General features: G+C 43.4%; 1 protein-coding gene across 7 annotated transcripts; it reads left to right on the forward strand.

Moving 5' to 3' along the window:
* Window positions 1-27,244, forward strand: mtss1la (MTSS I-BAR domain containing 2a). 7 transcript variants are annotated; one of them, XM_046037712.1, is made up of 17 exons: window positions 2-614; window positions 1,074-1,225; window positions 3,429-3,490; window positions 3,602-3,675; window positions 16,976-17,060; window positions 17,289-17,380; window positions 17,471-17,545; window positions 18,018-18,026; window positions 19,388-19,545; window positions 19,674-19,781; window positions 20,889-20,986; window positions 23,379-23,511; window positions 24,209-24,283; window positions 24,557-24,712; window positions 25,069-25,245; window positions 25,376-25,541; window positions 25,794-27,244. In XM_046037712.1, the coding sequence occupies exons 2-17, from the start codon at window positions 1,154-1,156 to the stop codon at window positions 26,585-26,587; spliced, it is 2,334 nt and encodes a 777-aa protein (XP_045893668.1). In that variant the 5' UTR covers window positions 2-614; window positions 1,074-1,153; the 3' UTR covers window positions 26,588-27,244. The 7 variants fall into 7 exon arrangements, with proteins under 7 accessions (XP_045893673.1, XP_045893668.1, XP_045893669.1 ...); XM_046037717.1 differs by lacking the exon at window positions 24,557-24,712 and having other exon boundaries at window positions 1-614; XM_046037713.1 differs by lacking the exon at window positions 1,074-1,225.
* The last annotated feature ends 230 nt before the right edge of the window (window positions 27,245-27,474 follow it).

Consider the following 27,474-nt stretch of genomic DNA (forward strand, 5'->3'; position numbering starts at 1 on the left):
CCATGGATTGTATTACTGGAGACTCCAGCTCCGAGACATCTGCTCCGCTACTAACAACGGAGCGCGTCCCCGCGTCGGTCCTGCTCCCGTGGTGCCCCATCCTCCTCCTCCTGCCCTCGTCCCCAGACTTGTGATCTCTCCGTTATCAGTGTTAACGCGGTGATCATGAGGAGCCACAGTGCATGTGCCCTCCGCGGTTTCCGGCGGTAGTTCACCAAAGCAAAGCGCGTCCCTTTCTTCACCATCCCTCCCGTGCGCCCGAGAGGCAGCGAGTTGCGGCGGCGGAGCGAGCAGCAGCCCCCGGTGCCATCGAGCAGCACATTTCTTTTTGTCTGTGGGCTCCGCAGGCTGCTGGCTGCTGGCTTTGCGGCTTCGCATCCTCTCGCTGCTGGCTACGTTATTTGTAGGAGAGGACGAGGAAGGGCGGATGAAAAAAACACAAGATCTCCTCGTCTGATGTATGAAAGCGCTTCAACAGTCGGATATTTAATCAGATTTTGTTTTGTCTCTCTGCGAGCTTTTTGTGTTTGTTTGTTTTTGAAACCATGGAGTCGGTGGAGAAGGAGTGTGGAGCGCTGGGTGGATTATTCCAGGCCATCGTGAACGACATGAAGGTAACTCACGTGTAAATTAAAGTAGAAAATGATTATTATATGACCTCTGTGGCTGCACGGTGGCAGATCAGACGAATATTTTTACTGCCTTTGTCTCTTTCACCGGGTCCTCCCCCACTTGAAACACCGCTGCAGGACAAATTGAGAGATCAAACATGTATTCCCTTTGTGTTATTTGCATAATGTGCAGCAGGTCTGTCAGGCGCGGGTTACATTTAACAATTCTTCAGCCAGTGTGTGTCAGGCTGTGTCCCATTCACTAACTGCTTGCATGGAAGTATTAGAAAAAAATGTTAATTTTGTTCCTTGGTGGTGCCTGTATGTGTTTGGTTCAGGGGTCAAAACCAAACCCCGTCTCAATTAGAATCAAATAAACCAAGTAAGCATTTCATTTTCTGAATAACAAAAGCAAAGGAAAAGAGCTATCAAAACTGGAAGTTAATTTACATTTTTTTGCAGTCATCGCAGTAGAAATGTTCTGCTGTGACATTCGACCAAACAACTGTTCCTCCTGCATCCCAGCCTCCAAGGTAGATTAAATGTCAGACACAGAAGGATGCTCTGAAAGAAAACGACCAGCTCCATTGCCTCAACCTCCTGGACAGAAACAGGCATGAAACATCATTGATTGTGCTTCCTGATGTTTGGCCTTGTGGCAGGAAATCTTTACTTTACCAAAATGTAGTTCAATACACATTTGGTCCAGGCCTTACTTTAGTAATTGAACTGACTCACGTTGCATCTCACTTGTACATGGGTTCTCCACATCTCAAGATAGTTTAAAATTATATCTTAAGCCAGAACTAGATGTCCCCCATTATCTATTAGGCAAGTGTGTATATGTGTGTGTGTGTTGGGGGAGGGGACAAGTGAAGGTAGTTGAACCAGGGTGGTCTGTTGTTCGCCACAACAGATGGAAAGTGTGAACATATTCATCAGGCCTGGTGGCAGCTCCTAGTCTTCTCATTGTGGAGGATGCTCATGCTACAAAATGTTAATAGGAGCGAACAAGTCGAGCATCAGGCAGCAGTTTCCACCTAACATATTTCTTATTGATCACTGACTCACAGGGCCATGGTGCCTTCGGAGAGACTATTTATGGGCCCTCGTTTGTCAGGCTCCAATGAAGTCAGCTCTCAGCTATTGGCAGCGCTAGTTTGGTGTAATATATTTCCCCTTTTGTGATGTGCTCATGCCAGGGCCAGGCAGATAAAGAGGCAGTCTGTGTATTGATAAGCAGCACAGATGAATGAGACTGAAGCCCTTAGTCAGCACAGCGCCAATGTCCACTGTCTGAGACACACATCTGACCTCATTCCTGCCGCCTGGCTGGCCCACGCTAGCCTGTCAGACCAGCTCGCCCCCCCCGGGAGCGATGCCGCAGCACGGCTTTCCTGTGCTGATCTTGCTGATTGTGAACAATGTTACAGTATAGCTCACAGTTACGTACACGATACCCATACAGTGCACTTGGAGAACTTAAAAGGCCTGTTATAGGCCACACAGACAAAATGTGTTGATACAAGCAGCACCGCTTGGTTATATAACAGCACGAAAAGAAGTAAACGAGTAGGAGGTGGTAGAAGCGGAAGTAGGGGGTGAAAAGAAATAAAATGAATTTAAGAATTAGGTCAGCAATGGGTGTGGATGTGATTCCTTCTTGTGTGTGGGAAAGCAACCACCTTCTAAAAATGGCCCCAAGCAACACTGCCTACCAGCTCCAAGTATGATAGTTTTGACCTCACCCTAGTGAATGACGAGGCACGGGAGGAAGAGCGTCCCTCGCCTTCCCCTCCCTGTATTTGTCTCCCCTTACCTCCCTCGGCGCTGCTCTGTATGTAGCCCTCTTTGCCCGCTTCTTCACCCTCCTCCCTCAGCTGTCTTGGCAGCGCATCCCTCCTGCCTCTGGGAGTCACAAGCCACACAAGCTAATTAGACACCTGTTGGAGTCAAGTGCAGACAGCGAGGCGGGGAGGTTCACGGCAAACATTTTTGTTAAGGTTGATGGCTCCTTACTCAAGGCAGAGGCTTTATCCGATAGAGGCCGGGAGTTAAACACTGTTATACCAGAAACGACAAAGAGCAAGACTGTTTCCAGATTGCGTCCTGACTATATATAGTCAGGACGTGTGGCCTCTTTTGGCTCCTCTCCTTCAAAGAGGCACATAGGGGTTATGGCCTTTCTCCAGGGCTCAAGCTCTTGCTCTAATGGGATCTAGCCTTGAATGTGTTTTATGTTTGGCTTCTGCTCTCATAGCTCAAGGCAGCGTGTGATGATCCTGGGGTAAATCTAATCCAGATTTCTCAAAGACCAGCCATACTACCTGCCCTGTGCACATAAAACACTCATGGTATAAGAGCTTATGCGCAACAGACATGGAAACACGCAAACCCGCATAGACCAGCTCACAGCAAAGAAGGAGAGAAGAGGGCGTTTAGGCTCATTGAGGACAATCATAACATAAGGGTGCACTGAGAAATCAAGCTGACCTTTTTTTTTAAAGACAAGTCAGAGAGCTGAGCACACACACCAACCTGGTTCTAACCCCGGGACAAGAAAGCCAAGCTCTTTCTGTGTTATTGCAAACTTATTAGGAATTCAACTCTGGATCTCATCCGTGTAAAATGAGGAGAAAAAACATTTACTGCAAATATAGCTGACAAAGAAATGCTATTAAGTTGTAGGGTACATTATGTCTTCTCATCTATGTATGCATATGTGTGTGTGTGTGTGTGTGTGTTTGAGAAGGAATGCCTGTACACGTGGCAAGATATTTTGCGCGACTCATTTCTTTTCTCCCTTTCTCTTGTTAGAGCTCTTACCCCGTGTGGGAAGACTTCAGTGCCAAGGCCACAAAACTGCATTCTCAACTCAGGTGAGAAGTACTTCCTAAACCTTGATGGGGGGGGGGAAGAATCTTGTGCAGTATTTACACACTCTTTATGCAGTCACAGTGCAGTGAATATATATGCCAATATATTTACAGGACCACAATTCTGGCAGCTGTGGCCTTTTTAGATGCCTTTCAGAAAGTGGCGGACATGGCTACCAACTCTAGAGGTAAGGTGGAGTTTTTTTCTTCAATTAATTCAAGCTCTCACACTGTGGAGTTCGTACTCTGAAAGGAATAAAAGCAGAAAGATCACCTTCTCTCGCTTTTGAACAAATCGATATGTTGTCTTCATGGGGTGTTGCACGCTGATTTTTTTGTTTCTTGCTAAGAATGTTCAAAAGAGGGGGAAAAAAAGCAATGGTGCAAGTGTAACTCTGCGTTTTGTTAGACTCTGAGCAAATTTTTAACCCAGAGAAAATAGCATGGATAACTGAAACTTATTTATTTATCATTTACCTTTTAGAAATGAATTTGCTGCTAAATATAAGAAAATTAGCAGTGGTCTGGCCCTGCGGTCCCCCCTGAGACCCAAGTGTGCCTCACTAAGATGGCCAAAGTTGGGGACAAGCGAAATTCTGAGCTTATTGTTTCTTCGGACTTAATGAAGTCTGTTGATCTGTTGTTTTTTTTTTTAACCCTGATAGTGGCGAGCATGCAAAGGCTCCTGATATGCACAAACAAAAGCACAGAAACACACACACACACACACACACACACACACATATCCAAAGAGTGACAGCTGGTAGCCGGCCACCTGACCTTGCAGGTCAAATGCCAACAGGCTTTTAAACAGTTTGTACAAGTACAGCCCCTTACTGACCACTTATACTGGAGATAATAACTGAAGAGGAATTTGTTCAGCGGTGTTCACACATTCTAACCGGTTTCACTCCTATAGCCTGTCCAGTAACAGTAGAGTTTATTGCTGCGATACATCAAGTTACCTTAAATGATTCCTGATGTGAGTGCACGAGTTCTGCAAGATGAAGCAAGGTAGGCTAGGGTCAACCTGCTAGCTGCAAGCAGCTGGCAGCTTGCATCTGTGAAGTAGAAGTACAGAGCATGGCATGGCAGGACATCAAAAGACAAGTGTGTCTACAGTAAAAGAAGTGAAAACAGAAGAATGATAGACGGGCCAGAGAGAGATGAGAGCAAGAGAAGGGAGTATTGAGTTTTACAGCTATAGATGCATAAAATCCCTGTAAGTGTGTCACCCATACGCCCACTCACTCTTCTGTTCCTCTCCCAGGGACATTAACTTTAGGATTAATGTCATCCTTCTCGGGCCACAGACTGCATGAGGGCTGCAGAGAACACTATGTGATGAGAGACTTTGCAGCAATTATAGAGAATCAGATGAAACGCGGTTTAGACTACGGCTGATGAATTGATGTACAGACAGTTAAGACAACCATTTGATTTGGACATGCTAGTGGTGTGGCTCTGTGGACGGCAATGTTGCTTTATTGGTTGGTTTTGGTTTATGACCAAAATCCTGCAAAACTGTGAATCAATCAACTTGCTATAATAACGTTGGCATTTAGGTCAAGACACGGCTGTACTCGTAGTTGCTTTCGCTCTTCTTGCATTCCAACTATTATTTTATGGAAGCGATTGTGCGTCTTTTATGCGGTCTTTACCAGTGCACCACTTCAATCCCACTTCTCCTCTGGGAGCTGTGTTAGTTTTTGCGTGCTCCTATACCCAGCACTTAATTTGGCAGGAGGAATGTCGATATTTATTGGAGCTGGCTCGTAGCGGACTTGGATAACCTTTGCACCCGAGGCTGCAGGCTCAATGGACATAGCTTAGGCAAGTGTGTCTTTCTGGCAGCAGCAATGTTAAAAGTAATTAACCTAAAATACATTGGCATCCAGATGTTGCAGTCTTTGCACTTGCTACACTGACTAGACTCTTCAGGAAACAGCGGTAGATAAATAGAATTCAGAGAATACTTACTCACCATTTTGCAAGTCTCTATTTCTGTCTCTGTTGCTCTTTCTCTCCCTGTCCCTCTACCTTCATGTGTGTGTAGGTCTGTCTGCCTGCAGCGATCATGTTTGTCTCAGCGTCTGCACCAGCACATAGGGCTGATTGCACCGCAGGAGGCAGGCCCTCGGCTGTGAACTGCTGGCCGTTGTTACTGTCACCCCGATTCCCCTCTGGTGTTGGGGGGACGAGCTGCAGCTGCTGGCACAGCTGGAGGTTTCATCACGTTCTTCTTCTGCTTCCTTTAATCTACCTTTGACACAGTCACCCCGTCACCCCTTTTACACACACACACACACACACACACACACACACACACACACACACACACACACACACACACACTCTCTCCAGACTATACACATTTCCTGCCAAGGAAAGTGACATTTCCCCTCATTCAGTGCTTCTTGATTGATCCAGGGAGAGACGACGGTTCGTGGGTCAAACTACCTTGGTCTGCGTTCATGTTCAGGCTTTCTCTTGCCCGTGTTGTCTGCTTTTAGAGTTTATGATCACGGTCATGGCGTCAGTGTCTGCATTTTCTGAAGCAGCTGGAGGAGTGTGGCTGCCAGGCGTTTTGGCACTGTGTCTGATGGTGCTGTTTCCCTAAGCTGTGTTGATGGATCCATGTCTAAAGGCACGTATGTCTTGTTGAACTGGCAGCTCACATCTGGGTTCCATAAAGGTCCCCCAACCACAAAGTTTATATTGGATGAATGTATTTGGAGATTTTTTTCCATTAAAAGAAAAATGTTTCATGTTTCAACACCCATCTTTTTGTGACACTGTTTGAGGCCCTGCAGCTCTCTAGAGTGTTTTATTGTTAAATTGGTCATCCTAATTGGTTTTGGTGTGTTGTCCAGACTATTTTTGGCATTCATACTAAATTGTTGTTGTATTGTTTGTTTGTTTTTCAGAGTGGCGGACCTATGTGGAGAATAGTGGGCTCTGTGTTTGGTGTTTTGTTGTTGCTAGGCTGGATAACGTGTTTTAGTAGAAGGTTTACTTAATTTTTTTTCCCATTTTGGACATGGTTGAATTAGATGGAGGTCAAAGAGCAGGGCTAACGGTCCATCAGGGTATGAGATACAGGCTCCATATTTTTTGGAGATAAGTTAGTAGTGTGGGGGGTGGGTTGGCCAGGGTGGGGGTTGCGGTGGCAGTGGGATTTCCACAGCTCTGGGTATCCAGGCTACGCGTTTATCTAATCCTCTTAGCCCCACTCTGTAACACACAGACACAGACTGCCTTCTCTTCCCTTCCTGATCAGCCACCCCCAGCTTTAGAAATTCACACTCTGGGATCACTGGCCAGACTGCAATGCACTGCAAGTTTGTGTTCAACACTGATGAAACCTTTCCCCTTTACATCTGTGTGCCAGATTCTGTAGTGTGGTGCACACACACACACAGACATCATGTTCCAGTGGGTCATTGCAAGCTCTCTCTGCATCTCTTACTCACACAGTCCATACTCAGTGGAGGAATGGAGGTATGCTAGTAGATCAGTGTCTCAGCGAAGCAGTAATCTGCTTGGCCCCTGTGCTTCTCTGGCTTGGCAGATGGGACGGATATCCCTACCCGCCATCTGGACAGCCTGGCATGGACGAGATGCGGCCGTGGCCTAGTGCAGGGCAAGATCAGGGGATTACAGTCCTCCGCGCTATTCCAGCCGCGCAGCTATTTTTACGGACATGTCAAATAATGAGAGTGTGCCCATGTAACCAGCACGGACATCCATTAAGCTTGGCATGTCATGTTCAAGCCTGATATGAGCCTGTATTGTACTTAGTCTGCACGGACAGGGAGGTTAGATCTGCATCTTAAACGTCGGGTTGACTTCGTAAAATGAGTTTATGGATTATGACTGGACAATACATTTACATGCAGTCTCTTTAATGAATGCACTAGCTGACGGATTGTGGCCTGCTGTCATTCTGCTGGCTGTTTGCAGGCTCTTCAGGTATTTCATGCCCCCCCAGCAATAAAGTAACACAAAAAACTCTTATTTCTCCTTCAGCCATCTACCTTGTCTGTCAGAACAGTTCCAACATAGTTCTCCATGTCCCACTCCAGAGTTTATGGGCTTTGACCTCAAAAACTAAATGTGGTCGACCCGCTAAGGAATGTTTTCCAGCTATTGTGATGACTATGTGCAAAGTGAAAGGGTGAAGTGGCTGGAACAATGATGTGAGGAACAGACTTGAGGAATAATAATGGGAGAAAAAACAAATCTTTGGTCTCTGCATAACTTTCGTTCTGAGGCAGAATACCAGATTGAGAAGCCAAACGTGAGACTTGAGGGGAACACTGTGTTCAGCTATATCCTGAACACGAACTTGGCGCGGAAGGGAGCCGGAGAGGGGAGGGAAAATACACATGAGAGAGAGTCTGATAGAGGGAGGACATTAAAAGAGGGAAAGAAAGGGACATATGCGTAGTTTTAATCAACTGAGGTGGCTGATTGAAAACTGTTATCATTAGAATTGGCGGAAAATGAAGGATCACTGGTCAGATCACATGATCAATTGTAATTATTTTCAGCACAATGTCACTGTTTTTAATGTGCTTCTTTTTGCATTACATTTGTTTTGTCTTTTTAGTTGTTCTGGCAGCTTGGCTCTTGGGATGGCAATGTCAGTCAGTCAGTTGGTCGGTCCACCACTTTGTTCCAGACACTCCTTAGAGGATCAATCATACTAACTTTGGTGATTTGACTTTTCCTCTAGAACCACCAAGAAGTTGACATTCTTGGTTATTAGTGAAATAGCTGAACAGCTATTGGATGAATTATCAGGAACCCCTCAAGATGAATTTTCATTTTGTGGTAGATCCCCCTGACTTGACCATATGGTCAAAATGTCATACCTGCAAAACTAATGATCTTCGCAGCCTTAGCCTCAGCCTTACCTTGTGTTTAGTGTTAATTAGCATGCGGACATGCTAAACTAAGATGGTGATCATGAGTGTGAACAATATACAGGCTAAGCGTTGCCATTTTGAGCATGTTAGCATGCTGACGTTTGCGTTTACCTCAAAGTATCACTGCGCCTAAGAACAGCCTCAGAGTTGCCAGCATGGCTTGTAGACATGTCTAATTGTGACTTGGAGATACTTGGGTCTTTTGGGTATTCTCTGTACAAACACTTTAAGCAATTGTGGTCAGAATCAATCAGCATGAGAGGAACAAAAGAAGACAAAATAGGATTCAGTTTGAAAATGTATGGAGTTACGGTTTAACATTTAGGCAGACTAGCAACAGATCGGTACTCACTTAAGAAGACTTTATAGGTTTAGGGTTCTAGTGTAATGTAATTGTTTAGTAAAAGAAGAGAGTCCATCCACCCACATGGAAAAGTTTCATCATCATTATGTGTATATAAGTATGTGCAGAGTTTATATTTGACGTCTAAGCTCCGACTAGCCTCTCCCAGCAAGCACACACCAAGATCAGCGCAGAGGAGAATAGGGAGTGATGATAAACTTCCCCTCAGGGTACTTCACATTCAGAGGCTATGGGTAGAAGGTGGAGCTTATGAAATGATATATGATCAGCATCAGCGGTGGTGTCAGCATTGTTTGGAGGACTGTTTGCAAATGAGCTGCATAATAGTTGGTAGAACATTGTCAGCCGAGAAAGCCTTTTTTCAAAGGGTGTAAAGCAGGACGGCTTGAGTCATCTGATTGAACTGGCTTGCAGACGTTGCTCTATTAAAATACTGAGTCATTCGCAGACTGCTGCCTCAGTGTCTGTCTCTGCCTGTTTGTATCTGGAGTTTGGGTCTTTTGCATTGCATAGGTTCCTCCAGTGTCCTCTCGAGGTGAGGCAAAGTCATACTTTTCATGTTATTGCACTGTGCACTACTCATTCTCTTACTGTACATTTTCTTGTTTTCTCTCTCCATCTCCAATGAAAAGCACATCTGGACTAGGAGCGGCATTTATTTTTAGCAGCATTCATGTTTCCTGAACAGGAAACTCCTCACTCACTTCCTCCTTGTTCTCCTCCTCCTCCCTGTCGTCTTGTCCTAATGCACTCCAGAACATGTTTACACCACATCAGGACACACAGAATCTGTCAGCGTCTGTGGGTGTTTCTGGTCGTGAGGTGAAACTCTCTGTGCACACTGGCCAAACAACAATGGGATGTGTGTGTGTGTGTGTGTGTGTGTGTCTGTCTAAAACAAGTGATCTTGGAGCCCTTTCCTCTGGCTTCCATTAGTATTGTTGCTGGGAAGAAGAGACATTCCACATGTAAGCAAGTGACACAAATGCGGTTTCTGCTGCAGACACACACAGCACAAATAGCAGCACATAACTTCACTCATAACCATAAATATAAACACATTCATTTTGAGTTATTTCCAGCTTCCCAAATTTGAGGATTTGACACTTGGCTGTTGGTCGGACAAAACAAGTCAAGATAATAAAAATTTGTTACAGAATAGTCCCCTTATAGTCCCCTTACCCTGCACAAACCTTAAGTCCATGTCTTTGTTCTTGTGTTTTAGTGTTGGGTCTCATAAAATCTATTCAGTTCAATTCAATCTAGCTTTATTGGCAAGAATGTAACAATATAACAACAATATTGCCAAAGCTACAAATAAATTACAAAAACAACAATTCATTTTATAGAGTTCATTAATCACCTATAAGAAGATGATGATAATAATTTAAAAAAATGTATGTATGAAAAAATATAAAATTAGTAAATAACAGTAAAAGTGTGTGTTAAAAAAATTAAAATAAAACAGTAAACGTGAGTGTGTGTTTATAGTAATAGACAAAAAAATTTAAAAATCAGTAACGAATGTGAAATTAATAAAAACAAATAAAGGAACAATTACTAAAGACAAAAACAGACAATGAAAATAATAATATTAATAATAACAGTTATTTAATATATTTATGAGTCTGTTCTGAGTTTCCACTGGTTGTCCTTACTTCATGGCATGAGGAGCAATTATTTGACATTTTGGCATTTCTCCCAGTAAATAGGGGAGTTTCTGTGTGTCTGATTTCTATCTCGGGGTATATTTGGGAAATGTTTGCAAAGTGTTTTTCTCTTAATGTTTAATATTTGGGACATGAGGTTAGAAAGTGCAGCTCTGTCTCTACCTGTCCCCTGTCACCCTGGGAGCAGAGTCTCTCCTCTTGTGGTAGCCAGCTCTGTCTGTGGCGACCCTTTTCTATGGCCAGGCTGTGTCTGTGTGTTGTCAACATTTTATTGTGCTCAGGTAATTTGCCAGTGTGAATTCTCATTTTAGGAGTAGATAACATTGTGATTTACTTTTGTGTTTTGGTTATTTCTTTCCAGTATTCAATATATTTTTCTTTTTGCTTGTTGATAATTTGGTTTGGTCTGCATTGTTGGTTTTGATGTTCTAAGAAGAAAGGAAAAAAAATCTACATTTAAACTCTAGGTAATTTTGCAGTTATTTTAATACATACAGCAGTGGAGCCCAAATGTCATTGAAGACGAGGAAAACAAACGATGAGCTTGTTTTGACCAAAGTCATTTCAGTATGTAACCCCTACCTTAAACACCATCACACCACATTGGGCTTTGTTTACAAGTAAAATATACTCTTCAACCCAACCTATTATAAACATATTTTCAGCTGATAAAACATTGACACCATTTCTTTCTGTTACAATCGTGACCAAAGAGTCATATGAAATGCTTATTTTTTTCAAATCTACCTCCTAAGAATGTGAATATACTCGCATTTTATATTAGAGAGATTGTGGAGAGTTTCTCAAAAGACTTGCACACAGTCTGTGTATGTCATCCTCCTGTGTAGCTCTCTTGCTGCAGGTGTACAGCGCAGTACTCTTGTTCCGCATTCAGTGTCCGCACGTGGCTGTTCTATCCGCCACTCTTCCCTCTATCAGAAGATATTGCTCCCTAACCAGCAGATGCCGGGGATGCTGCTTTAATTTTTAATACTGACTGCTCCCACTGAGACACACCCCCAGAACTCCTGCTGTGCTTTGAAGCAAATGTTTGATGATGTTTCATCAGGTTTTTGAATTCAGAAATTTCAGAAATCTTGTTTCTTTTCATCGCTGGGGGAGGGGGGCATTTGCATGATGTTTTCAGTTCCTTGGAGAAGATAAAACAAACTCCATGAAGATATTGATGAAGCTAGAATACATTAGTTGAACCAGTTATTCCCATTTACTGCTAATCCTCAATAATGATATATTTACTGGGCCTAATGTGGGAAATTTTATCCTGGCAGCGGCTGATGCACCTGCAGCAGCAAGCAAACACTTCCTCTGTCCCCTGACTGGCTAAACCCAGCCGGCACCTCGGCAGTGTGTACCCTCTTTCATCCTCCCCTCTAATGCCTCCTCATCCCAGAGCCCCTTTCATCCATCAGTGGCCTCCGCTGTGTCCCTGCCAGTTCACATTTTGTAGCACTTGAAAGGGGTGAGGGAGGGTAAAGGCAGGAGGCTTAACTGTCTGTGCCAGCTCTGCAGCCGAGGTGCCAAGGTGAAGAATTACTGTTGTCTCAGGAATGATGGAATTTCCTTAGCTAAGCGGTGGCTGTATGAGAGCTTAGCAAAATAAATAAATAAAGGGAAGTGTAACCGTGAGGATGTTCTGTACCATTTCGCACTACAGCCCACATAAACATGCTTTTATTGACGCAGGAAGCAGAGAGAGACAGTGCACCCGCTCAGGAGAACTGGATTCAGCCTGAAACTCACCTGAGCCTAACTGCGACAGAATCTCACTCCAGCTTGGTAGTCTCGATGCAAATGAAACCTGAGCCAGGCAGCAGGGTTTAGATGCTGAAGGAGAGAGATAGTTAAGCTAAGCTCCCATGTTGAAGACATCAGGGAATGAGGCCCATGGCAGTTTAGCTCCTGGCTCCCAGCTCCTGGCAGGGGAGCCCCCTGTAAAGCAGGCCTATTAAAATGTTCCTCCTTCCCTGCGGAATCAGAGTAGTAAATCAGAACCAGAGCTCTGGATGGAGTAGCTTACTGAATGCTCAGACCACATTATGCTGGTCCTGGATCTGGAGATTAAGGTTCCCACCAAAAACCCAACACTGGGGGCTTGACCTTCCCACCAACAATCCCATGTACTTCTCAACATGCATAGCAGATCTCGTGGCAATTTATATTTATGTTCGGCATATATATTGAACCAGGTGCCATCAGCCTTGGCGACATGTGCAGTGGTGTTGTTATAATGAGCCACACATTTCTGCGCTGCTGAGTTGCTCCCAGTTGTTTTCTCCATGTCTTAAGATATGTGGTTGGGCTGCAAAATAGCTCTCTTCCATCCTGGCCTGTGTTTTGCTTCATTAATGCACGTGTGGGTGACTGCTAAGAGGTCGGCCCTGCTCCCCCTAAAGCCCCAGGGGTCCAGGTCTGCTAAATAATCACTTTCCCAGCTCTTACGCACAAGTTTGAAGCTGCTGCAAAGTCAAATATCAATAGATCTAGAGAGACAGTTTAGTACATTTCATCAAGGATAGAAATTCTCTATGGATAGAAATTCTTTATATTTTTGGTTTGAAATCTACAAAGGTTTGGAGAAAAACTTTATAGCCAATCTAAACTAATCTGTCACATGCCTGTGTGTGCGTGCAGGGTGCTGTGACAGTGAATCACTCTGTCCCTGTCCATCCGGTCGAGGACAGAGGCCAGCAGGGCTCTTGGACATGGGCAGGAAGCCTCTGGACCTCCCCAGGATGTAGCTGTCAGCTGATCCCCCTCTGGGAGGGAAAGGCAGAGACGGGAGGGGAGAGGAAGAGAAATTGGCAGGTGTGGATGGGACAGGAGAGTGGGGGTTGGGGACTCTCTCTGGCTGACAGTGACATTGGGAAGGTCTGTTATACAGATAAAAGCTCACATAACTCCGCCTCTCTCTCCCTCCGTCTCTCCTTCAGTCTCCCTCCATCCTGCAAGAACTGATTTGCGGCTGTGGACGCCGCCTGTAATGCTTTTAAGAGGAAAGATGCATAACCTGCACACTCGTCTCCTGTGTCTGTGTTTCTCAAATGTCTTTACGCTTGGCTTTATGAAGCGCTGAGGCAGTGTGAGTAGAGGGCGTTACGTGACAGATACTCAACGCCTGTCCTTTTAAAGATGGACATCTCTTATGCTATATATATCAACAACTCAGTTTAAAGGATCCACATGTTCGCTCTATCACTTCCTGCTGGTGTTTAACGCCTGTTTTACAGCTGGCTGACCTTTCGCCTCTAACCATTCCCTCTCTGTCAGTCAACTAGAAAAGCAATGCGGACACAGAACACACAAACACACAAGTTATTCTCCATCTGCCCGACGAAAATGTCCCCAGGAAACAGAGTCCAGGTCTGTTGAATGTGTAACAACAATATTGCCAAAGCATCATATAAACTACATAAGAACAATCAACCTCATCCATTTCATTAAACAAGTAATTAAAGCATGTGTGTTTGTGGAGAGAGAGAGAGAGAGAAATTTGTATCAAATGTAAAAACAAAACAATTACTAAAATATCAAGAAATAATAATAATGTGAAAATTTGTACAATTATTTATCAGTCTGAGTTTCCACTGGTTGTCCTCACTTCATGGCATGAGGAGACATATTTTGCAGTAATTATTTGACATTTGGGCATTTCTTCTAGTAAATAGGGGAGTTTCTGTGTGTCTGATTTCTATCTCTGGGTATATTTGGGAAATGTTTGCAAAGTGTTTTTCTCTTAATGTTTAATATTTGGGACATGAGGTTAGAAAGTGCAGCTCTGTCTCTACCTGTCCTCTGTCACCCTGGGAGCAGAGTCTCTCCTCTTGTGGTAGCCAGCTCTGTCTGTGGCGACCCTTTTCTATGGCCAGGCTGTGTCTGTGTGTTGTCAACATTTTATTGTGTTCAGGTAATTTGCCAGTGTGAATTCTCTTTTTAAGAGTAGATAACATTGTGATTTACTTGTTACATTGTGTTTTGGTCGTTTCTTTCCAGTATTCAATATATTTTTCTTTCTGCTTGTTGATAATTTGGTTTGTTCTGCTTGAGTTGGTTAACTGATTTTAAGTGATTGTAAAATTTAATAGATCTTTTCTATATTTTTAGTAAGAGGGGGTATTGGCCGAGCTCTGTTCTGCACAGTTTATTTGGTGTCTTTCTCTGCACCGGCAGGTTGCTCTTATAGAACGTCCCATTTGTCAAATTCATTATTTAGTTTTGGCCCTCAAATTTTGCTACCATGTAAAATTATTGGTTCTAGTACAAACTGGAAAATTTTAAGCCAGATTTCAATTGGAATATAGATTTTAATGTTTTGTTTTATTGCATAGAAAGCTCTCCTTGCTTTGTCCCTCAGATCTTTCACAGCCACGTTGAGGTTTCCTGTGTATGTAATGTTAAGGCCACGGTAAGTGTAGTTTTTTTTATGTTGTAATTTAGTTGTGTCTAAATAGAAATTGTGTGTAACCTGATTTCTGTATTATGTATTGTTATAGAAAAGGCCCTCGTGCCAGATGGAATCAAAGGCTTTTTGGAAGTCAACAAAACAGGCATATACCTTTCTTTTCTCAATGTTTAATTCTTGATCAATTAAAGTCTGGAGGGTAAGTATATGGTCTGTTGTGCGGCAATTTGGCAAAAAAACAATTTGGCATTTATGCAGAATATTGTTGTCATCAAGAAAGTTGACAAGCCGTTTATTAATGATGTTGCAGAATATTTTTCCCAGGTTACTGGATACACATATTCCTCTGTAGTTATTTGGGTCATATTTATCTCCGGATTTATGAATTGGGGTTATTAAACCTTTGTGCCAGATGTCTGGAAAAGTTCCAGTTGCTAGAATAGTAATGAATAGTTTTAGTATAGCCAATCTGATTTTATGGTTTGAGTATTTGATCATTTCGTTGAGGATTCCATCAGTACCACAAGCCTTTTTTCCTTTCAGGGACTGAATGACTTCTGTTAATTCTTGTTCTGTTACAGGGTAATCTAGAGGGTTTAGGTTGTTTTTTTTTATCACTGCCTCCAGAGTTTTCCATTTTGTGAAAATATTGTACTGATCATCAATTTTTGATTACTGTATAATTCACTAAAGTGATTAATCAAAGTATTTCCATCTTGGATCGCCAATTCATCCTGCTGGGTTTTGTTTAGGTTGTTGACTCTAAGGATTCCTCAGTTTCACAGAGCTGGTTCTTGCTGTGTTGTTCTTTCTTAGTTTTTAGGGTGTACTTGTATTGTTTCAGAGTGGCCTCATATTGACAGTGTCAAACCATTTGTTACCGTTCATTTGTTGAGGTTTTGGTTTGGAGGCTTTCAAATTAGACAATAAAGCCAAATGATGAAATATTAGATTGATTTACACAGTAGAATTTACACCAGAATTATTCTGGTGTAAATGTTTTGATTTTCAAGTGCCTTTTGGTACGCCCCCATGCTGTCTGGGGTCCATCTGTATGAGTATGTGCTGTTAAACAGTTCACAGGCACTAGGGGCTCCAGACTTGGAGCCCCTAGTGCCAAAAGCTGAGCTGTAAGTGTAGCGACCCAGAGAGTCCCCTCTTAGTCTCTGTCTCTCTCTCTCTCTGTCTCTCTCTCTCTCTGTCTCTCTCTCTCTCTCTGTGTCTGTCCGCCCTTCATGAATGGTGTTTAGGAAACAGAGTGAACAGGAAAGGCAGAGCAGACAGGGAAGAATAGAGGGATATCCCCTTACAGGGTTCCCTCCTTTTTCCTCCGGGATAGAGGGGTTGAGAACTTCGGAAAGGGTGTGGGGGTTGGTAAATCACACCACCTGTCCGCACACACACAAACATGAACCTGTGTGCATGCAGTCCAAAAATCAAATACAATCCTGTCCTCTCTCTTTCTCCCTGTGTGTGTGTGTGTGTGTGTGTGTGTGTGTGTGTGTGTGTGTGTGTGTGTGTGTGTGTGCGCGGCAAGAGACCCTCAGATTAGCCCTATGTGGCCCAGATTACAACGGGATCAGTGCTGCCACATATTACACAAGCCTGTGAACCATCAGTGACACAGTGGGCCAGCCTTGGCTTAAGGGGCTGAAACCCCCATTTAATTACACTCTAGCAAAGAGGAAAAGTACAGTATCTAAGTCACACAAGCTGTTTATTTACACTGTGGTGAGAATCGTGCATGCAATCTTGAAAAGAAAAAGAAGGGGAAAATGCATGTTTTGTCAAGAGGGTGGTGTAGTAGGGTTTTAGTTTGCAGGCGCTGTGTCACATTGGCTTTCCACAAACAAATGTGACATTTATAGGCTCTGCTTTACCATCAGCACTTGTCCACCTAGTGGCTGCAGATGGAAACGCCTCTCCAGCAGGGGGAAAAACACCCCTCCATCTGACAGCAGAGAATTAGACCTTTGAAAATGCTCCTCTGATATGTATTGTCTCCTTATAGAAAGCCATATTTTTCTAGGCAGGTTTTTGATTTTGTAATGCCAATGTCTAGACAGTAGATGACAATTTCTTCTTTTTCCTGTTTGATCCAAGGTGCCACCAGGGACGTTGGCTCAGCTCTGACAAGGATGTGTATGCGACACCGCAGCATTGAGACAAAATTACGCCACTTTACCAAGTAAGTGTCACCTGTCTTCCACTAACACACTCCCCACCTCAATTTTCTCTCTTCTCTTGCCTTGAGTGGGGATTATTGTGTTCCCAGGTCCTGGCCTATCTCTGTTGACCCTCTTCTCATTCTGCCTCTCTTCACTGAGTGCTTTTGTGCCATGGAAAAAACAACAATTTGTTTTGGCCCTCATTCTCTTGCTGTCTCTTCTCATGTTGTGTCTCCTCGTTGCTGTAGTGCTCTTATGGAAGGCCTGGTTACGCCACTCCAGGACAGGATAGAGGAATGGAAGAAGACAGCTAATCAGCTGGACAAAGACCATGCCAAAGGTGAACAACCAGGAAACACAATACCTGCTTGTGAGCACTGTACATGGGACAGAAATTGATACATCTTTGGTTTTGACTTGCTCTCCACAGAATACAAGCGGTCTCGTCAGGAAATCAAAAGGAAGTCGCTAGATACCATAAAACTTCAGAAAAAAGCAAGAAAAGGTGAGAAAACTTTCTCCAGTAACCCTTTTGATTAATAAAACCTGTGATAAAACATCTAAATTGAGATTTTAGGAGCAATATTAATGAAGTCTGCTTGGCTGCTGTTCCCTGCTTTGGTACCAATGGTTCAGATTGAACTGGCGCCATCTCCAGCATAGAATCAGAAATGACAACTCTTTAAAATCACAATTTCACAATTTCACACTTTCTAGCTTTGGATGATTTTGCTTCTAACCATAAATCAAAGAAATTACCTTCTTTCCTGGCTGTGCTTGGATTAGCCCCTACTGCTGGTTGTAATTAAACTCCTATTTTCATGCAGGACTTGTACACCAGTGGGACGGGCTAGCCATATACATGCAATGTGCCCTGATATGATATAGCTAACACTGCCTCTTCTTATGTCTCTCCTCCCCCTGCCTGTTCTGCAACCCCTCCTCTATTTCTTTCTGGCTATTTACCCTGGCTGTAGAGCTTCTAGGTATGTCCGCTGAGATCTGCCCTGTATGATAACTTCCATGAGACAGTTTTCAGAAGCCATTGTAATCATTTTTACATCAAACTGCCAATGAAAGAAAACCCTTTGCTGTGTTAGCATTTTTGGTTTAAGGAAGGAATAGTTTGACATGTTGGGAAATACGCTTAATCCTTTTCTTGCTGAGAGTAAGATGAGAAGATTGACACCCCTCTCATGTTGCTAGATATGAAGCTACCACCAGCAGCCAGTTAGCTTAGTTTAGCACCAAGGCTTGAAACGGGGGGAACAGCTAGCTTAGCTTTGTCCAAATGCAACAAAAGCCACCCCCAGCTTCTCGTGAGTAGTGTAAAGATTACACATTGTTGTGTTACAGATTAGCTAGCTAGCTAGCTCTCTGTTTCCCCCTGTTTCTAGTCTTTGTGCTAAGTAGCTGCTGTGGTAGCTTTATTCTATAATCCAAATCTCAAGCGATGCACTCATTGTAAGCATCCTTACATTAAATGATGTAAGTAATACATGGCTGTAAGTGAATAGGCCCAGGTCATAGCAGGAAAAGCACATTATGGGACCCTTGATTTAATCAGTGCCTTTATTAAATGAAGGTGCACTGAATTAAGCTGATATGTATTAAACATATAGACAGTGGTATGGCAAATATACACTGTGCTGCCTGCTAAAGTGGAGTGCTGTTAGAGTGATTATGATCTAGGCAGCTGCTAAGAACATAGCAAGACACAAGTCTGAATGTTTATTTTCAAGTTGTGAGGTGGTTGCCGTGTGCACATTGTTTGAGATTGAACCAAAAATACTAAGATATACATTGTGGTGTGTTTAAAAACTTGAAACTGGCAGCATATATCTGTGTAAATCATGCAATCAGATAACACAAATGGCATCTTCATCGCATCCTCCTTTAAACCTTTTGCCCTTTTTCATCATCATCTAGTCATTGTAGTATGCGGTCTTGAATGACTCTTGGACATTCTGTTTACTTTCATGTGTCTAATCACATCCATCTCACGACCTACAAGTCCCCACCAGTTGCTTTGCATCAACTCATTATTGATGACATGTTTCAGTTTCCCCTCATTCCAATGTACACGAACCATTTGAGTGTAATGTTTGTTAGTGCGTTGACCTCTAGTACACAAGACGTTTATCATTGTTTGCTCTAATCATCTGTCATTTTTTACTCCCTCCTCCCTGTGCTGTGTACTCTTTTCTTCCTTCCATAATTATTACCCGCCCCTCAAATTCCCAATCTCTTTTCACTCCTCCTCCTCCTCTCTTTTCACTCCTCCTCCTCCTCTCCTCCCTTTCATCGTCACTTCTGTGTGTCTGCGCCCTTGCTTTGCCTTGCACAGGCCGGGGTAACCTGCGCCCCCAGCTGGACAGTGCCATGCAGGATGTCAGTGACTTATACCTGCTGATGGAGGAAACGGAGAAGCAGGCAGTGCGCAGAGCCCTCCTGGAAGAGAGAGGCCGTTACTGTACATTCATTAACCTGCTGCAGCCTGTGGTGGTGAGAGGCATTAAGGGTTGTAAAAAATAACTTTGAATAGCACTGATGTAAAAAGATGGTTTACTTTGCTTGCTCTTGCTGTTGATGTGGTAGCTGTTTAATCCTATCCATCCCGTTTCCCCCTCCAGAATGTAGAGATTGCCATGCTGGGAGAGATAACACATTTGCAGGCCATTGTTGATGACCTCACTGTGCTGACTGAGGACCCACACAAGCTGCCACCCGCCAGTGAGCAGGTAACAGAGGTGTACTACTACTACTGCTGCACTGACTCCCCCAGAGATGGTCACTGTTGTTAACTGTTAAATGATAAGTCTAGTGATGTTTTTTATTTGTCATATTAGCAACACAAAGACCAAAACCAACATCTTATTATTTCCACTAACAGGTATTTTCTGTGTAAAATGGGCACTGTAGTTTATTTTGAGTTGATGAAACACACTTAAGGTACATGCCCATCTGCTGTAAATACTTCCTAGTGCACCATGTGGGTATCAGTCCGCTAGTAAAAATAGTCCCCAACACATCACACTATTTATTATTTACCCCTGTTTGAGTACTATTCGCTTAAAACTACAGTGCCCAGCTGTTTTAGGTAGGTAGGTAGGTAGGTTTATTGTCACAATATAACAAGTTATAGAGTGAAATTGAGTTTTGTAACGCCCCTCTGCTACTTCGCAGACAATATACATTAATAAAGAATCAATTATTAAAAATGGTAAACAGACATATACTATCATCACTGGAGCAGTGCTGAGGATGAATTACAGTTTAAGACTTTGATAGCTTGGGGGAAAAAGCTGGTCTGCAGTCTGGTGGTGTGGCAGCAGAAACTTCTATATCTCTTCCCAGAAGGCAGCAGGGTGAACAGGCTGTGGCTGGGTGAGTCCTGTCCTTCAGTATCCTTATCAATATCACTGAGGCTCAGGAGATGGGTACCAATGATCCTCTGAGTAGTTTTAATCACCCGCTGCAGAGCCCTCCGGTCCTGGGCCATGCACACATGCCAGTTTATGATGTTTCCAGTCAGGATGCTTTTTTCTGCTCCTCTGTTAAAGCTGGCAAGAACTTGACACGGGAATTTGGCCTTCTTAAGCTTCCTCAAGAAATACAGTCGCTTCTGAGCTTTCTTCACCACGATTTTGTTTTAGGACATTATATAGAATTGTCTAACAAATGAAACCAATATCTGTGACTTATTTTTAAAGATTTATGTCTTCAGTAGGAACAAATGGGCTTAGGGCCGAGCTTATCAAAAGTATTGTCTTTTCATTAAATGTGCAGGCTCTAAAAGCGATTTAGCCCAGGTCTATTGTTGTTAACATTTGGTTATGTGTTGCCAGGTGATCCGGGACCTGAAAGGCTCCGACTATAGCTGGTCCTACCAGACCCCTCCTTCTTCCCCGAGCAGCACCGGCTCCAGGAAGAGCAGCATGTGCAGGTATATTCTACACACACACACACACACACTCATGTACACACACAGTTGCTCTTTAGTTCAGTTCTGGGCAATGCAATGCTATGTGCTGATCCTACATTAAGAAGTGATATGTTTCGTTGTCATGGCTTATTTTAGTCTCGCTGGATCTGAGCCGTCAGGCTGTTTTGAGCAAATATGCACATTCTTGATTTCAACCCTCTTATACAACATAACAGCAAAGGATTGAACTATTAAAGGAATACACAAGCAGGAGATCCCCCCACTCCCCTTCACCACACAGCCAGACTAACAGTGACAACATGCAGTACATGACATATCTTGCCAGCTTCTCAGCTCTTGCTCCTAGCAGATTTGCAGTTCCCGAGCTCCTTATAGCCAGATTAGGACCAAAGCTGTGAAACATCACATCCTGACAGCCATGAGCCTAGACGAGAGCCAAAATGCACATATTCTTAAGGCTAATGGTGATAGTTCAAATGTGGGTCAAAGGTGCAGTCTAGGTCAGGAAACAAGCTATTCTTTATAAATAAACCCTTGTAAGTTGAGTTTAAAGAACATCAAACCTTGTTATCACAAGTCATCACTTTGCTTTAGTGTGACAGTTCCTATCCAAACCTCCCTGATTTCTGTACCAATTAACACTGCAGCCTTTTTATATTTATTCACAATGCAGTGTATGACGTGTGTTACGTGATCTGTGTGAAGGTTGTAAACTACAGTTAGTGTGATCATTCAGCTTAAAATAAGACTAGTCCATAAATCTTATATCTTGTAAATGTCAGCTTTTTCTGGAACTTAGAGAAACAATTCTAGTTTCAGCTTAATGGCTGTAGGTTTTTCAGCTGATCCAATGAGTCTGTAAAAGGTTTTTGATAAGCTGAAGGTCATAGACTATCTCTCTGCTAGTAGAGAAGCATGTCAGTTGTGTGTAAAAAATGAAATTCACTGAGACTGGTGTTACAGGATTTTCAGTTAAAAAGTAAAACACAGTAGTAAAGAGGCAATGGACTCGGCAGCATGATAGAAGAAAAACAAGTTTACTGAGGAGAGAGAGAGAGAGAAGGCATAAGGAAACATTGCAGTTATGAATCTTGTTAGGTTATTTAATTTGTCATATTTCATTTGGTATTCCTCCTTAAGCCTCACACTAGAGGATGAAGATTAAGGAGAAATGATAACTTTAGATTGATTCCAGAGGGAGAGGGGGAGGAGGAGGTGTGGGAGAGCAGTACAGAGGGAAGGTGAGAAGACTAAGTTGCTCATTTTTAGATGCGTGGATGACAGAGAGAAGCAACGCTGAGTGAGGATGACAGAGCATGAGACAAAAAGCATGAAGACAGCTGTTGATGTTCAGTTGATGTTCAGAAGGAAAGAAAAATCAAAGCGATAACTTTTTAATGCTCTTTGATGCAGCAAAATTAGAAGAATGGCATGATTTAGAATCTTCACATAACACTGCCTTCATGTTCTCAGCTTTTGTGATAAATTTTTCATTTAGCCACGGCCTACACATAAATCCGCCCAAAACAAGTTTCAGAACAAAATAAGGGGGGGAAATACTAGAATATTGATCACAATCCTGTTTTACATGAATACTGTATGGTTTTTTTTTTTTGGAAGATTTACAATGCCTAAATGAAAACGAATCAAGCAAGGGAAGAAAATGAAGTAAAATACATACCTTTTCATGTATGCATTTACTGTGTCATTATTAAATGGAAAAAACACATGTTAAAAGGAAATTTAATTAGCCTTGTAACATATGATTGAGAATTCTCAAAACAGCTGACAGTCAGTCACAAATGTAACAAAATATATGGTATAACAGTTTTGTCCCTCTGGACCTGCTACCCCACAGGGGGCTCTTTTAAGGTGAAAGGATGTCAGTCATGGCTGCCATCTTTTTGAGTCAGCAATGATAAGGTCCACCCATGGTCGTACCCCCTGTGTTTGGTCAGTTTATTGTATTTAATTTAAGAATGGATGATTTATTTCTTTTCTAGCAAGCTCCCTTAATCTCCTATTAATGAAAACTAATGACTTAGTATTGGCAGATCTATGCTCCCCTCTGCTGGACAACACGGGAATGCAATACACCTCTTCACTGTGTTTTCTGTGTTATCATTTGATTTCTATGTGGCATGGAAAAGTCATGTCACAATATTAAAAAAAAAAAAAAAAAAAAAAATGGATTTGGTTTTTAAAGATAAACGGCTGAATCATTTACATTTAACATGTTTTTAATTCAATTATGACAGTAAAGGCATACATGCAAAGTAATCGACTTAATGTGTTAATGTTTATTGTATTTCACTTTTTTCCTTGTTTGATTTGTCATTTTAAGACTTCCATATTTATTGAGTTACATACTGACCTGATCTCCTGTCAACAGTCTCCTTCAGATGCCCTCTGCAGGAGCCCATCGGCTCAGCAGCGTCTCTTCCCACGACTCAGGCTTTGTGTCCCAGGACGCCAACACCCACTCTAAGCCTCCATCGCCCATGCCCTCTGACATCGCTAGCCAGGTAGCAGTCTCAGCCATAATACTAAAGTTCATTCTTTGGTCTGGAGGAAAGAAGGGCATGTATCGCAGTATAACCAGGAACAAAGCAGTCGTGTTGGCTCTGGAGATTCCTCAGGCAGTAATGCTGCAGGGCAGGAGGATACGGACACAACACCACTTTCTTGTCACAGTAGATCTACAACGAATCTCTCTTTTTAACAGCAATCCTTTGCCATCTGGCACGTTCAATCTCCTCGTGTTTACATTTCAGACATAAACCCATAACTTCAATAAGAGCTCGATAACCAAACTCAGGCAGAGCTGTCTGATTTATTTTATTTATTTATTTATTTATTTATTTATTTTTTTTACTGCAAAAGAGCTGCGAATGTTGAATTTTTATCCCTGTGGTCTGATAGTTATTCACACTCTCATGGTCTGCACAGATATCAGTGTACATACAGAATACACTCAGCAGCACATCAGCACACCAACTGATGCAATGTTCTGTTCTGAATAAATGATCTTACAGGCTACTTTATTTTTGATCTAGGCTGTGGTCTATAGATCCCTCAGAGACAAAAACACCTCCCTCCTCCTAAAGCTCATCAACACTCTTCTCCAACCCTCACCCTCCTCCTATGCATCTCTCACACCTACCTCTCTCTCTCCATTTCGTCTTCCCCTCCACTGTTTTTACCCCATCTCCCCTTCCCCAGAAATCAACCAGCTCAGCCTCCTCTGAGGCTTCAGAAACCTGCCAGTCTGTCAGCGAGTGCAACTCTCCTACAGCGGTTAGTACTGCATGCATCTCACCAATCTACTTAATTTATTAGGCACACACACACACACACACACACACACACACACACACACACACACACACACACACACACACACACACACACACACACACACACACACACACTATGTGTTGTGTATTTCACCATTATTATCTTTAGTTTAAAGAGTCCTGTGGGCTCTTCTCGACAGCCGCAGTACGGTTTGACGTGGACTATTCATGAATGTTGAGCACTCTGACTCAGACTTGTCTGTCCGTTCCGCAGTTTGGCTCATGCTCATCCTTCGGTACCTTTCGCCCTGCTTTCTCTCACACTGGCACCATCAGGCCTCTCTCTGTCATACTTCCTGCGTCCCCCACATTTAACCACTCCCCTGGATCCAACACCCCCTCACCCACATCAAAGGTTCCTAGCTGGAAGGTTTGTTTTTGTTTGCAATTTTACTTTTAGGTCTTATGCTTTTTTGCTCCTTGTGTTTTTTTGGCCTTCATGCACATTAATGGACGTAAGGATTAACCTCACAGTCACCATTTTGCTGTTGCTCATCAAGCTCAGTTTTCAGCTTTCCACACAAAGATGTGCTAAACTTATATGGCTCTGTCATTTAACAACACTATCATAGTCGAATGTATTCTGCCCACATCTACATCGGCATCTAACCAGTTCATGAGCCAAATCCGCAGCTTCCATGTTTAACTGACTGCACGACTGTTGGATGGCAAACACTGGAGATGCACGGTTGGAAGACATTCTCATTGTTCCGTCTGCTGCCGCAGGATTGGGCCAAACTGAGTTCCTACGAGCCATCACTGGCCAGCACTCTGCATCGTCGGAGGGAGTCTATGGATAAGATGAGAGACCTGGAAGCTCCGCCCAGTCCACTGGGGTATTCTGGGATGCAACCAGATGATCCCCATCGAGCAAGAATTGGCCCAGGATCCACAGCAGCCAAGGTAAAAGCAAACAGTCAATGTGCACATTTGCATGCCTTGAGAATTGTAGTGTGCTGAATTGCATGTGTAAATGTTTGCTAATCTTTATGTATTTCCTACGTGTGTGTGTGTGTGTGTGTGTGTGCTTCAGCATGGCGAGCCGCTCTCTCCAGCAGCCAGTACTCTAGCTATGGTTTTGACCAGGGGCTTGAGTATGGAGCAGCAGAAGAGCAGCAGGGACTCTCTGCAGTACTCCAGCGGCTACAGCACCCAGACCAACACCCCGTCTTGCTCTGAGGACACCATACCCTCACAAGGTAATACTCACCCTTAACAGCCACACAGTCCTTCAGGATAAAGCACACAGTAGCACAGAATTTCTGAATGCCCCTGTTTTTTTCCCATGTAGTTTTGATTGGAATATTTGCGTTTTATGCAACAGTATAGGAAAGTGCGTTATTACTTGCCTTCAGTGCTGGCCTGATTACTGTAAGTTATTTTGTAATAAAGCTCAACGGCTGCAAATAACTCTTCAGAAATAGATGCTCATGACTCACTGTCACTTCTAGGTTCTGATTATGAGTGCTACTCTCTAAATGGGGATGCTGACAGTGAAGGACAGGCAGACTTTGACAAGTCTTCCACCATCCCACGCCACAGTAACATTGCTCAGAGCTACCGCCGCATGATCCAAACCAAGAGGCCGGCCAGTACTGCAGGCCTGCCTGCGGGTAAGACCCTGCAGGGAGCTCAAAACGGTGCAGGGGGAAGCAGCTCCGGAGCCATCACCTCGGGGACGGCCACCATTCGCCGGACACCGTCCTCCAAAACTGGAGTGAGACGCACGCCGTCCACATCTGGCCCCATTCCTATCCGGCCCCCCATTGTGCCAGTTAAGACCCCAACAGTGCCAGATTCTCCAGGGTATGCCAGTCCACCCCAGCATCGTGAGGGCAGCGAGTTTCTGTACGGTGATGACCCATCTGCTAGTGACTACATGAGGGCTTCTCCAAAGAGGATGAGCCTCCCCGACACAGCTTGGGGATGTGGGGGAGGAGGGGCGGACAGGACTGTTTATGCCCAGCAGGCCCCCGGCATGACCGCCCACAGTGCTGAGGAGGACCCTCTGTTCGCTGCCAACCGCCACAGCCTGGTGGAGAAGATAGGGGAGCTGGCAGCCAGCGCCCACGCCCTTGGTGAGGGTCAGTTTCCCTTGTGCAGCTCACTGCCAGGGGATCCGAATCCCCAGGAGCTGTCCTCCACGCCCCAGGAGGACATGGATATGCTGGTGTCTATACGCCGGGGGGTGAAGCTCCGCAAGACAGTGACTGACGACAGGTCAGGTCCCAGGATTCTGCGGTAGCTGAGGGAGAAGGAGGCTGTGAAGAAGCACAAGTTTATTTACAAACTGAAGCTTTGTGGTGAAATACAACAGCACTCAAGTGATACATGAACTGAGGTACAAGTAATAAAGAGGATGTAACGTGTGGTGAATGAAGGCCAGTTCACAGAGCAGTGAGTGACCATGAACCGTGTCAAGTCTATTCATGTCATGTATGTATTGCGTACGTACAAAGTAATCCATATTTTTTATGTTTTTTATTCTTCTTTTTTTGTTCTGTTTTCGTCTTTGGGCTTTGTGGCTGTGCATCTCTGCTCCCTGTGTGACAAGTTTTTTCAGCCCAGTTTGTCCCTTTAGATCCAGTGATGAAGATGTCACTACCGTAGGGATCGAATGCTCTGTGTCTTTGTTCTTGCTCTTATGATTATTATGATATTGTGCATTTCTTAATTAACACAGCCACCCGTCAGTGGGAAGTGATAGGTGAAGTGCTCTGTGAGCCTGTCTGTATGTTGTGTTTCACATCATTACTGTATACATACCGTATTACTGTTTTTATTTCATAAGCTGAACAGCAGCTGTGTAAGTCATGTAAAATAGAAGCAATATGGCAGTGTTTTTATTGCTGTACTGTGCTGTCAATATATTCTGCAATTAAACAGGCGTTTTGCTGTTAAATGGCTTCATTGTCTTTGTCAGAAAAAGTAATGCGTTTATTAATAAATAGAAAATTATACATTCATGTTGTCAGGAATCCATTAGTATTTGGATGCTGACATGGCTGTAGTTATTATAAATTGATCAGTATATAACATCTAAAAGGTTTTTTTTAATATTTTCCCCAGCCTTTTGAAGTTTTATTTCTTCACTACTTTCTCCATTACATATTTTCTAAAACTGAGAGTCCA

The sequence above is a fragment of the Micropterus dolomieu genome, linkage group LG22, assembly GCF_021292245.1.
Source record: "Micropterus dolomieu isolate WLL.071019.BEF.003 ecotype Adirondacks linkage group LG22, ASM2129224v1, whole genome shotgun sequence".
NCBI lineage: Eukaryota > Metazoa > Chordata > Actinopteri > Centrarchiformes > Centrarchidae > Micropterus > Micropterus dolomieu.

Coding starts and splice junctions, on each gene's coding strand:
- mtss1la (XM_046037712.1), top strand. CDS start 1,154: ATGTCAGACACAGAAGGATGCTCTGAAAGAAAACGACCAGCTCCATTG. Junction 3,676..16,975: donor CATGGCTACCAACTCTAGAG/GTAAGGTGGAGT, acceptor GTTTGATCCAAG/GTGCCACCAGGGACGTTGGC. Junction 24,713..25,068: donor CAAAGGTTCCTAGCTGGAAG/GTTTGTTTTTGT, acceptor CTGCTGCCGCAG/GATTGGGCCAAACTGAGTTC.